Source organism: Symphalangus syndactylus, chromosome 5 (genome assembly GCF_028878055.3).
Source record: "Symphalangus syndactylus isolate Jambi chromosome 5, NHGRI_mSymSyn1-v2.1_pri, whole genome shotgun sequence".
Lineage (NCBI taxonomy): Eukaryota > Metazoa > Chordata > Mammalia > Primates > Hylobatidae > Symphalangus > Symphalangus syndactylus.
The window spans coordinates 88,855,517-88,868,421 of record NC_072427.2 but is presented as its reverse complement, the minus strand read 5'-3'; the positions used below and the strand labels follow the sequence as shown (position 1 = coordinate 88,868,421).

The following is a 12,905-nucleotide window of genomic DNA, read 5'->3' as shown; positions in this document are numbered from 1 at the left end:
GATGGTATCCAGTGCAGGAGAGTCAACTGGCTAGGAACCACTGGGAAACAGGGTCATGGTAACGCAGAAATACATGTGCTTCTTTATGCAAAAACTCTCTGGAAAGAGAAGCAACTCAGATGAGTTGCCTCAAGAAATGTGATTGGCTGATAAACAGGTGGGCATGTATGTGAGTGATGTGTGTGTGTGTGTGTGTGTGTGTGTGTGTCTGGGGTGTATGGGGGGCATGGGCGGTAGGTAAGTAAGCAGAGCAAGGAAGAAGAGATTTTTCACAGCATACCCTTTTGTACTTCCTTGATTTTGACCTAATAATACTTTAACAGTTGTACACTATTATGTATTTTTACACTTTAGTGTACAACTATTAAAGTATTTAAATAAATGCGACTTAAATATTAAGAAGAGAGCAACTCTTCAGGTAACATAAGGACTTTGTTGGTGTTTATTCACCCACACGTGCACATAGGAGAACACCAAAAGCCATTCCAGGCCAGGCGCAGTGGTTCACGCCTGTAATCCCAGCAGTCTGGGATTCTGAGGCAGGAGAATTGCTTGAGGTCAGGAGTTCAAGACCAGTCTGGACAACATCGACGAAACCCCATTTCTACAAAAAATACAAAACTCAGCCGGGCACGGTGGCAAGCACCTGTAGTCTCAGCCACTTGGGGGGCTGAGGCTGGGGGATCGCTTAACCCCAGGAGGTCGAAGTTGCAGTGAGCCGTGATCACGCCTCTGCACTCCAGCCTGGGCAACAGAGTGAAACCCTGTCTCCTGGAAAAAAAAAAAAAAGAAAAGAAAAGAAAAGAAAAAGCCAATCCACGTGCTATCTTAACCTCACGCTACTCAATCTCAAAAACTCTCCACTTAATTTAAGAAACTAAATAAAGCAAAAGAACTATGTTCAATCAGCAAATGCATCACGCAAACCCTTTTCTGGGAAGCAAGGCTGTGCTGGAGGAAAGGTATCAAGAACACGGAACACTTGGGCCTGCTCAAGGCCGGCACAAGGGCCGAACTCCACGGGCCAGTGCCCCTCACCAGGAAATTCCACAGCCAGGACCGACGGTGAGGGCGTAACAGGAAACCAGTCCCCACCAAGGATGGCCCTTAGGAGAGGGGGGATTACTTTAGCACGGAAAACTCTTTGTCTAGAATTCTCGACCAGCTCTGAGGTTTATAGTTTCTACAGAAAACTCCAGGAGGTTAGGACAGCACTTGAGGGAGGGGAGGAGAACTACCTAAGAGATTGCTGGTAAGTCCTCTAACTCTACAATTCTGAAATTTCTATTTCTAGAAAAAAAAAAATGGTTCTAGTGTAAACTTGTCAGAGTGTGCTTAGCGGGAACTAAGATATGAGAGCACACACCACCACCAACGCTGATCCGCAAGCCTGGAATACATGGCTGTGCTTGGGAAAAACTTTTTTTTGAGATGGAGTCTCACTCTGTTGCCCAGGCTGGAGTGCAGTGGCGCAATCTCGGCTCACTGCAACCCCCTCCTCCCAGGTTCCAGTGATTATCCTGCCTCAGCCTCCCGAGTAGCTGGGACTACAGGCCTGCACCACCACGTCTGGCTAGTTTTTTTATTTTTAGTAGAGATGGGGTTTCACCACGTTGGGCAGGCTGGTCTGGAATTCCTGACCTTGTGATCCGCCCACCTCGGCCTCCCAAAGTGCTGGGATTACAGGCGTGAGCCACCGCGCCCGGCCGGGAAATAAGTTTTAAAGGAAGAGGAAGAAAAGTAAAAGGCAGCTCTTAAAGAGAAACGAGCCAGCTCCCTGCCAGCTGCACAGCCCCGTTCCGTACGCAGCGGGCAGGAGGGGGATGATTAGCACAAGCCTCATACCCAGGCTCGTTTCCCTGTTCCAGACACTAACTACCCTTGAAATCACCCTCAAAAATTCATGGAGAATACAAATAAAAATGCAAATGAAAACCCCAATGAGGTATCATCTCATACCTCTTCGAACGGCTACTATCAAAAAGATGGAATAACACGAGTTGGTGAGGATGTAGAAGGGAAATGGAGCCTTTGCACCCTGGGGGTGGGGGTGGAAGTTGCCACGGCCATTATGGAAAACAGCATGGAGTTTCCTCAAAAAGTTAGAAACAGAACTGCCATGTGATCCAGCAATCTCACTGCTGGGTTTATATCCAAAGGAAAAGAAATCCCTGTGTCAAAGAGGGACCTGCACGCCCACACTCACTGTGACATTTTTCACAATAGCCAAGATATGACATCAACCTAAGTGTCCATCAGTGAATGAAGGGATAAAGAAAATGTGGTGTATATGCACAATGCAATACTATTCAGCAACAAGAAAGAAGGAAATCCTGTCATCTCCAACAACATAGATGAAGCTGGAGGACATTACACTAAGTGAACAAGCCAGACACAGATACAAACACTGCATGAGGCCACTTACATGTGGAATGTAAAAACAAACTCACAGAAGCAGAGAGTAGAAACGCAGCTACCAGAGGCTGGGGACGGGGGGTGACAACACTGGGGAGATGTTGGTCAGAGGTCACAAAATCTTAGTTAGACAGGAGGAATAATTTCGAGAGATCTATTGTATATCATAGTGACTGCAGTTAATAAACTATATGTTGCATATTTGAAGATCACTACGAGAGTAGGTTTTATGTGTTCTTAATAAGACACATATGTGAGGTAAGGCCCATGTTCCAGCTTGACTTAGCCATGCCACAGGCATACACATATCCAAACATCATGTGGTATGCCATAAATAGGAGCAATGCTTCCTAGTTCATTAAAATAAATAAATAAACCACAGAAAATAAAATGAAACAAATGAGCCCACTCTGTGACAACAGATAGACCTTTAAAGGCAGCTTGTTTTGAAAATAACGTAGTGCATCTCCAATTTTGTTTTTAATTAATTAATTTATTTATTTATTTTTTGAGACAGCTCTGTCTCCCAGGCTGGAGTGTAGTGGCGTGATCTCAGCTCACTGCAACCTCTGCCTCCCAGGTTCAAGTGATTCTCCTGCCTCAGCCTCCTGAGTAGCTGGAATTACAGGCACCCGCCACCATTCCTGGCTAATTTTTGTATTTTTAGTGGAGACAGGGTTTCACCATATTGGTCAGGCTGGTCTCAAACTCCTGACCTCAGGGGATCCACCTGCCTCGGCCTCCCAAAGTGCTGGGATTACAGGTGTGAGCCACCGTTCCTGGCCTGCATCTCCAACTTTATAAACAGTTTGCTCATCTTAACTGACTTCCTGTGGCAGTTCAGAGCACGTGTGGTTCCAATGACCCAGTCCTCGGTGGCCCTGTCATCTCCCTCCCACCTGCTGGGTGTGGTTGGGCAGGAAACACAACCTCTCTGAGCCCCAGGGCTCAGCCTGGAGCAGGGATTCAATGACATCATGTGTCAGCGAACTGGACGCAGGCCAGGCCCAGTCACCCAAAGGCCCCTGGACCCAGCTGCTGTCTCTAAGGTGAGCAGAGCAGTCCCTTCCCAAGGCCAAGGCTGACTCACCACACCGGTTCTCGTCCTCCCCGCTGGGGCAGTGTGACACGCCATCGCACCAGTTAGAGGCGCTGATGCAGATACCTGAGGAGTCGCACTCTATCCCAGAGTCGGAGCACTTGCTGCCCACTTGGAGAGAAAACAGAAGAGAGGTGCCCATCAGGCTGAGAAAACAAAGGAGCCTCATGGAGTGAGGAACACGGTGGCATTACTGTAGCTCTCTGCAGCCTCCAACTCCTGGCCCCACTGTTTTTTTGTTTGTTTGTTTGTTTGTTTTGTTTCGTTTTGAGATGAAGTCTCATTCTGTCACCCAGGCTGGAGTGCAGGGGCACAATCTTGGCTCACTGCAACCTCCACCTCCTGGGTTCAAGTGATTCTCCTGCCCCAGCCTCCTAAGTAGCTGGGATCACAGGTGTGCGCCACTGCGCCTGGCTAATTTTTTGTATTTTTAGTAGAGATGGAGTTTCAACATGTTGGCCAGGCTGGTGGTCTCCAACTCCTGACCTCAGGTGGTCCACCTGCCTTGGCCTCTTAAAGTGCTGGGATAACAGGTGTGAGCCACCACACCCAGCCAATCCCCTACTTTAATAAGGAGGAGAAGTGTCCTTGCCACCAGCAAGTATAAGTGGAATTAGCACTGGGGCACCTCACTTCCGTGGAGGCAATGGGAAGGACCCTCTCAGTGTTTGGGTTTGGACGGCACTCACACGTCCTCTCTGCCACACAGGTAACTTCAAGGATCCACAATGGCGCATGGGTCTGCACCACTCCAGGCTGATGGGAAGGCTCAGGCTGCAGTTGCAGGAGGTGGGACAGGGAGGGGCGGGCCTGGCCCCCAACAGCCACTGCTGTGCAGTGAGATACAGGTAACTGGGTGTGGCCCCAAGGTAGAAGAACCTGTGCTCACAGTGCTGGGTGGCACCAAACACCCCAAAGCACTGGGTACGTTCTAAATTCTTTCCCCATGATGTGTCAATCTCATAGCTAAACAAGAGAAGGGAAGAGAGACAGCCTCGTTATGTAAGAGAGGAACCTCATGGAGGGCCTCCAGAGGTCTCAATAGCCCAGAGAGCAGGGTCTGGCTCAGAGCACTGGGGACTGCAGGAGCACATGGTGGGATCGAGGCTCCCTGCACTTACTGAACTTCCAGAGTAGGCCAGCGGCCAGCGCAGCTCCCACGAGGAAGGCCCCCAGGGTCAAGGTGATGCACACTGCTTTCTTAGTCTCTGGAAGAAGGAGGAGGGTGCAACGTTCAGACTAGAGTTGTTTAGAAGTCATGCTCTCAAATGTTATCTGTTATTTTTATAGTACACCATATTAAGAAATAATTATTTCATATACACTTAAAAATGTGACTTTTAATTTTAAGAAATATCATGGACGATCCTACTTCTTCCATAACACTAAAGCTTATGCAATTTGGAGACCAACAGGAGGAAGCTGTGATCTTCAGCAAAGTACACAGAGGTTAGGCTCTTTTAAAAAGTATAGTATGCCTCACTGGGCGTGGTGGCTCATGCCAGCAATCCTAACACTTTGAGAGGCTGAGGTGGGTGGATCACCTGAGGTCAAGAGTTCGAGACCAGCCTGGCCAACATGGCGAAACCTCGTCTCTACTAAAAATACAAAAATTAGCTGGGCGTGGTGGCAGGTGCCTGTAATCCTAGCTACTTGGGAGGCTGAGGCAGGAGAATCACTTGAACCCAGCAGGCAGAGGTTGCAGTGAGCCAAGATCACACCATTGCACTCCAGCCTGGGCGACAGAGCAAAAACTGTCTCAAAAAAACAAAAAAGTATGGTATGCTAAAAGAGGGTCTTAAAATAGGCAGATGATTAATGTTAAAAAAAAAAAGAACTAAGACCTCATCTTGGTAATTATAAGCATAAGCAAAATAATAATACTGTCCTAAAATCTATCATCACTCTGTTAGTGGTACTCAAAGCAGAATAAATTGTCTTACCCAAGGCTGCTTAGCGAATGGATGCTACTGTCCCATTCGGACGTCCGCCAAAGCCACATGTGGCTATTTAATTAATGTTCCATGGAATTAAGCAAAATGATGTAAATTCAAGTGCTTAGTCATCACATGTGGCCGGTGGCTACCATGTCACACAGTGCAACTGTAGAACCTTCCCGTGGCGTCCCTAAGTGCTGGACAGCACCAGCACAGGCCTTTGGGTCCAAGGGCAGAAATACCAAACTCAGAGGGAAGGCACATTTCAGAAAAAAATGAATTTGGAAAAGGTCACTGATTTTTCTCTAGTGAGACATAGCGTTATTGGTCAGAGGGTAAGCCAAAAGTCACACAGAGTTCAGAAGATAGTCACAGGCACCAGAGAGGCAAGGCAGAGTCAGACGCTGGGCTCAGCCAGCTCATGGGCCAGGAGAGAGGCCGTCCATCACCCCAGTGATGCCCAGCAGCCCCAGGTCCAGGAGCACCCGGGAGCTTTCCCTGAAGAAAGGTGCAGAGGTGGAGGAGAGGGGAGAAGAAGGCATTTGAACAGACCCTCCCAGGCTGGAGAGGTGGTGTGGCAGCCTGGAACTCCCCACCTGGCCACACCTGTGCCTCCACAGGTCTGCCAGGGCGAGAAGCTCAGAGCTGACCCATCTGCTGAGGGCTCAATGCCAGGCTTCTCTCTTTGTGACAACATTCTGATAATTCTACCATCACTCTCATACAGGCTTAAGAATTACCTGGGGAACATGGTGATTCCCATCACCAGAGATTCTATTTCAGTTGGGGGTCGGGCAGGAATCTGCATTGCGTATTTTTTTTTTTTTTTTTTTTTTTGCGACAAGGTCTTGCTTGTCACCCAGGCTGGAATGCAGTGGCACAATCATGGCTCACTGCAGCCTCCACCTCTTGGGCTCAAGCCATCCTTCCACTTCAACCTCTCGAGTAGCTGGGACCACACATGTGCACCACCATACCTGGCTCATTTTTGGTAGATGAGGTTTCACCATGTTTCCCAGGCTGGTCTCGAACTCCTGGGCCCAAGTGATCCACTCACCTCGGCCTCTCAAAGTGCTGGGATTACAGGTGTGAGCCACTGCGCCTGACCTGAATCTGAATTTCTAACAGGCTCACAGATGAGGCCAGCACCACTGGTCTGAGGGCCATGCCCAGGCATACAATGTTCTCATAACTCGGCTGCAATGATTATATATGACGGAGGCAAGATGGGGCCAAGGTAGTTCATGAGAGAAATTCCAGATGGCCTCTCTGGCCCATTACCAAGGACACTTTCCTCCGTCGATGGCTTCCCGAGTGCCATTTTATCCAAGATAAAATAACTGGTCTGCTGCGATGAGGGCTATTCAGTTAGGTATCCTGAACCTCACACTGAACATGTGCCGATCTGCACAGTTCTCACCAGGAGCATGTGTAAAGCGGGACGCCCTCAAGTTTACTTTGCTGGACAGGCATCTGTAGTCAGCGCGTGGTCAGTGCAGACACCACTGGGTCTTGGCTTGTCACGGCGGCTGTTGCACAGTTTAATTACAACTCAGTGGCCCGGCACGGTGGCTCATGCCACCCATGCACTTTGGGAGTGGATCCCAGCACTTGGGAGGCCAAGGCAGGCAGATCACCTGATGTCAGGAGTTCGAGACCAGCCTGGCCAACATGGCAAAACCCCGTCTCTACTAAAAATACAAAAATTAGCCAGGCGCAGTGGCACATGTGTAGTTCTAGCTACTTGGGAGGCTGAGGCAGGATAATTGCTTGAACCTGAGAGGCAGAGGTTGCAGTGAGCCGAGATCGTGCCACTGCACTCCAGCCTGGGCAACAGAGCGAGACTCCATCTCAAAAAACAAACAAACAAACAAACAACAAAAAACGACGCACACACAACCCACTATCCATTTCCCTCAGTCATGACCAATTTAAGGTTGTCAACTCAGCCTTATGGTTTCTCGTGTTTAACTGCTTGTTTCACGAGCACATTTGGAGGACTATGGACCTTCGATTCTCCAAAGCCTAAGCTTTAAGCTGTGTATTCACTCCTATTCAATCATCAACCTTCTACGGCTCTTGCTAAAGCAAATAAATACATTAAGTCTGGAAAAACCTCCTTATACTCCTGATGGGTGCTTCTGAATTGGTGCTACTCAATAACTGGGAGAAGAGTTTCAAAGCCAAACATTACACTTTTGAAATATATACATTTCTATATATTAGATGCCAACAGTGTTTTCTTAAAAATAGCACCAGGGTAAGTTCAATTAAATTACTAAATTATTTTTGAGTTTATGAATTTGACAATGCAAAAATCACACATGTAGGTTTATATTCTTCCCTTATAAAAGCAACTGATAAGGGACTGATATATCCCAGTCCAACTCTGTCATCATCTAGTCTTTCCTGGGAAACGTGGAAATGTGTCCATCAAGTGGGCCAGGGGTTCGTTTGCCTTCCTGGGTTTGGCCGTCACTGGTGGGAAAACCACCGTCTGGAGGTGCTGACTTCAGGAGAGGACCTTCACTGCCATTTCTTAGGGGGGTAGCTCACACAGACAGTTCCTTAACCCTTTCACCCTGGCTTCCTTCCCTCCCCACAATGGACAAAGACCAGGAGTTCCCAACCTCCACACTAAGCGATATTTTGCCTGAAGGATTCTTTGCCGTCAGGGGGCTGTCTTGTGCCCTGCAGGAGGTTGAGCAGCATCCCCGGTGCCTACCTAGGAGCAGCACCCCCTCCCCACTTGTAACCACCCACACTGTCTCCCGACACTGCCAATTGTCTCTGGGGGTCCAAATTGTCCTGGCTGAGAACCACTGGCCTTGACCTACCCAAACACCCCCAGAAGAACGTCAGGGCAAACACAAGGATCTGCTTGGTGGGGAGCATCGGAAGAAGGGAAAGAGAGAAAGAGAGAAGGAGAGAAAGGAAGGAAGGCTCATGAAGGGGTAGAAAACTCAGAGACAGGAGGTGGCTGGAGAGGAACAGGGCGGAAGAGCCATTTGTGAAGGGTGAGGGGGTGAGAGGAGGGGTAGAAACACAGGAGCGACAGCACTTGTCCTGAGTGGGGGAGAGGCGGGGACAGACAGGGCTTCACAGAGCACTGGCATTAATCACGTTGATGACTGATTATGTGATGTGGACACATGGTAATTCACATTCTGACAAATCTCTAACTGTACAAGTTGTAGAGACAGGACGCACATTTCACAAAATAAAATACAAACACTATCAATTAACAGATCAATGTAAAAGATCTTTGGCGCAGCCACTGCTGGCGGGTTCCGCCTGGGCAATTCTTAGCACTGAAACTAGCCTGAATTAACAGCTGGGAGGCAGTGCAAGAGGGGGCGGACTGGAAAGACATGAGACCAAATGAAATGGCAAAGAAAGGAGATGAATGGGAGCGTGAGGAAGAGGAGGGACTGAAGTGACAGCAAATGAAATTTAACCTCCAGTCCTCCCACGCTCACTCTGGCCTGCTCCGGCCACCCGCAGGACCCTGAACCCCACTGAGACAGCTCAGACACTTCTGTGCGACAACCGCACCAGCCAAGCCAGGTCATCCACTAAACACAAAGTAACAGGGAGCATCTTAAACATGACCTGTCATATCCAGGGGACTGTCTGACAAAGAAAGGTAAGATAGGTGATTTCTGCTCTTGGAAGCTTACCATTTATTCAAGAGCAGCCATCAATAAACCACACAGCCAAGAAACCCAGAGAAGGTGATCTCGAAAGCCCACGCTGAGTAGAACAGGCAAAGCTGTACAGGAGAGTTAACGGAAGACGGAGGTCTCTGCAGGCCCTGGGCAAGAGGCTAGGCCTGGTGGCGACAGCTTTGACCCAGCAGGAAGAGAGTGGAAAGGCATGAAGACAGGCTGGCTCTGGCAGATGGAGGAGAAGGGTCAGACCAGGAGAGCTGGCGACAGTGGTGGTGGGAGCAGAGAGCCCACTGGGGAGGCAAATCCAGGACCCCGGGTTTATTATAGGAAATAAACACAAAGAGAATCCTACTTGAGGTGCACACTGTCCCCGAAGGGGATTTGGGCTGCGTGCGGACGACGGGGTTGGAAGCCTGCGTCAGGACCCTCGGGGCGTACTGGGGCACGGGGGACGGGTAGTACTGAGCCGGATGCACCTCGTAGACACTGGGGGCCACAGTGGGCTGTGCGGGATAGGGGTTTTCCGGTTGGTATCCATGGTTTTCATAGTAAGGTCCAAAACCTGGCGGTGACCCCTAAACAATTGAAAAGAAGATGAGTAATATAAAACTCTTATTTGCACTAAAGGGTTAAATATAAACTATCACATCATATCACAGCTATATCAATAATCTTCTAAATTGATAATGTTTTTATTTTGTGAAATATGCATCCTGTCTATACAACTTGTACAGTTAGAGATTAATAAGAAAGTGACAAGATATTAAAAAGGTACCACAAGGCTGGGTGCGGTGGCTCATGCCTGTAATCCCAGCACTTTGGGAGGCCGAGGCGGGCGGATCATGAGGTCAGGAGATCGAGACTATCCTAGCCAACATGGTGAATCCCTGTCTCTACTAAAAATACAAAAATTAGCTGGGTATGGTGGTGGGTGCCTATAATCCCAGCTACTCGGGAGGCTGAGGCAGGAGAATGGCTCGAACCCGGGAGGTGGAGATGGCAGAGAGCCGAGATCGCACCGCTGCACTCCAGCCTGGCGACAGAGCAAGACTTTGTCTCAAAAAAACAAAACAAAACAAACAAACAAAAAACAGTAAAAGAAAAGAAAAGGTACTACAGATTCTCCCTAGGTATCTACAACTATGTCAAACATTGAACTTATTTAGAATAAAAACTAGCCAGAACTTTCAATTACCAAGGTTTTTTGTTTGGTTTTGTTTTTTACTATTCGTTCTTTTTTTCTTACATGTCCATTTATTAAACAGGAGTTCCTTCATGACAATTTAATACAATATTTATTCACGATTACAGTTGAGAAAATTATTTCCCTCTACATACAAAAATACAGATTTGGCTGGGCACGGTGGCTCACGCCTGTAATCCCAGCACTTTGGGTGGCTGAGGCAGGTGGATCACCTGAGGTCAGGAGTTTAAGACCAGCCTGGCCAACATGGTGAAACCCCATCTCTACTAAAAATACAAAAAATTAGCCGGATATGGTGGTGCACACCTATAGTTCCAGCTACCTGGGAGGCCGAGGCGGGAGAATTGCTTGAACCCAGGAGGCGGAGGTTGCAGTGAATGGAGATTGCGCCACTACACTCCAGCCTGGGCGACAAGAGTGAAACTCCCGTCTCAAAAAAAAAAAAAAAAAAACCACTATGAAAACAGTCAAGACAAGTACCATGAAAAATGGGTCCTTCAAAAGAAAGAAAGACGGAAAATTGAGGTCATTGTGAGGCTTCGTCTGCTGTTGGGGAGAAATCAATGGCAGCAAAGCTCTGGGGCCCCCTGAGCCACTTGAGACGTACAGACTCAAACTTGAGAACCACACAAGCCAGGGCAAAACCACCCCAGGGCTTCTGCATCTGCTGAAATCCAAGCATGCAAGTCCAGGTTTGCCCAATGGGCTATATATTCTTTAAAATTACAAAAAAAGTGGCAGACATTGGGATTTAGTAAAATATAGTAATAATTTTAAAAAGTTGTGTAGAGGTCTGGAGTTAGAATCCATTAAGCCAAAATCCTATACTTTTAGTTCCTCCAGTCTTTTCCTTGAATATTGATATACAAAATTGTAAACTAGCAATACCATAATTATAATGAGAAGAATAATAGCTAACATTGGAGAATTCAGCTGCCGCCAGGCTCCTGTACTCATAACCTCCTTGATGACTCACCATAATCCCTCCTGCTGCCAGCAAGACTGGCGCAGGCACGAATTAATACAATCATTTTGCAGAGAAAACAACTGAGTGAAGAAATGTGCCTAAAGGAGCACAGTCTCTGTGTTAACCTGCAAATACCTCTTCTGTATCCTCTTCTCTCATGTAAGGAATGTATCATCATTCACTCACCATCTGTTATTAATGGAAACTTGAGTGGTTCACAACATGGGCTGTTAGCAGCTCTGCTGCAATAAACGTTCTTACACATTACATGCATTTTTGTGCAGAAGGTGGAAATGTGTAGCTACATCCCTTTAAATGAAATTTCTGGGTCAGAGTGTGGCCATACATAAATGTGAAAGGAACTGCCTAGAAGTAGTATTTTATTCTCAGCTCCATCCTTCAGCTGGTGCCTATCTTCTTAGAATGCCCACCTCCCCTTCCTCAGCCTACTTAAAAACTGCCTTCCCAAGGCCTACCCTGTCAAGACTCGCCCCGAACAGGCCACTCTGGGCCCCACCAGCCCGCATCTTCCCCGTCTTTCAGCTCTCCCCAGTTACCTGTTGGCTGGGCCACTCTGGGAGGCCACGTTTTTCCTCTTATCTGTATCTAAGGGCCCCCATGCAAAACTTTTTCCCGTTCATTAATTTCTGCCCGTTGTCTCTCTCTCTCTCTCTTTTTTTTTTTTTTGTTGAGATAGCGTTTCCCTCTTGTTGCCCAGGCTGGAGTGCAATGGCGCAATCTTGGCTCACCGCAACCTCTGCCTCCCAGGTTCAAGTGATTCTCTTGCCTCAGCCACCCGAGTATCTGGGATTACAGGCATGCACCACCACACCTGGCTAATTTTTGTATTTTTAGTAGAGACAGGGTTTCTCTATGTTGGTCAGGCTGGTCTCGAACTCCCAACCTCAGGTGATCCACCCACCTCAGCCTCCCAAAGTGCTGGATGACAGGCATGAGCCACTGCGCCCGGCCTGCCCCTTGTCTCTTGTTGACCTCAGAGAATGGCAGCAAGTTTGTACTCTACGGACAGGTGTCCTGAGCAGAGGCAGCATAGTTCTTAGAACTTTAAATGAGGCCTCCAGGGGAGTTGATTATAATGGAATGAGCCAAACAAGGCCCTCAGAGTTCACCTCCACTTAATAACTCACTAATGCTATCCTTCAAAAGTCCGAAGATTACAACTCTGAACCAGAGCAGCACACAGAGGGAAAACACAAGGTAATCTCTCATCTAAATGAGGAAGCCAGAGGCTGCAATCTCAGCCATCTAAGAACTTGCCATCCACTAGCAAGGAGGTTTGTCCCTGAAAATTCCTGAGCAGTGGACTTGAAATTAAACACAGACCAGTAAAAAATGAGTATCAGTAACAAATAAAGGGGAAAACAAGGTCTATTTTCCAGATATACAATCTAGGAAGTGTTTAAAACTCTTTACTAAATGCACTTATTTTAGGTATAAGGCAAATGGGTCAGTTACAAAGGGGAGCAGAGATTAGCCACATTTGTCGCCAAAGGGAGTGGGCTCCAGGGAGAGGGAGGGCCTGCCCATGCCTCATGCAGTTATGACTTTTCCTAGTCCTTCAGTTGGGCATCGATGGGATCCCACGTGGGTC

General features: G+C 47.9%; 1 protein-coding gene across 1 annotated transcript in view; it reads right to left on the bottom strand.

The window, feature by feature from the left end:
* Positions 1 to 12,905, bottom strand: part of TMPRSS2 (transmembrane serine protease 2) — a 40,347-nt gene that overhangs the window by 17,154 nt on the left and 10,288 nt on the right. The window contains exons 3-5 of the mRNA XM_055279750.2: positions 9,475 to 9,697; positions 4,636 to 4,722; positions 3,506 to 3,625 (exon numbers count right to left, since the gene is read on the bottom strand). Coding sequence (XP_055135725.1) covers positions 3,506 to 3,625; positions 4,636 to 4,722; positions 9,475 to 9,697 — 430 coding nt within the window. The remainder of the gene's footprint in view (positions 1 to 3,505; positions 3,626 to 4,635; positions 4,723 to 9,474; positions 9,698 to 12,905) is intronic.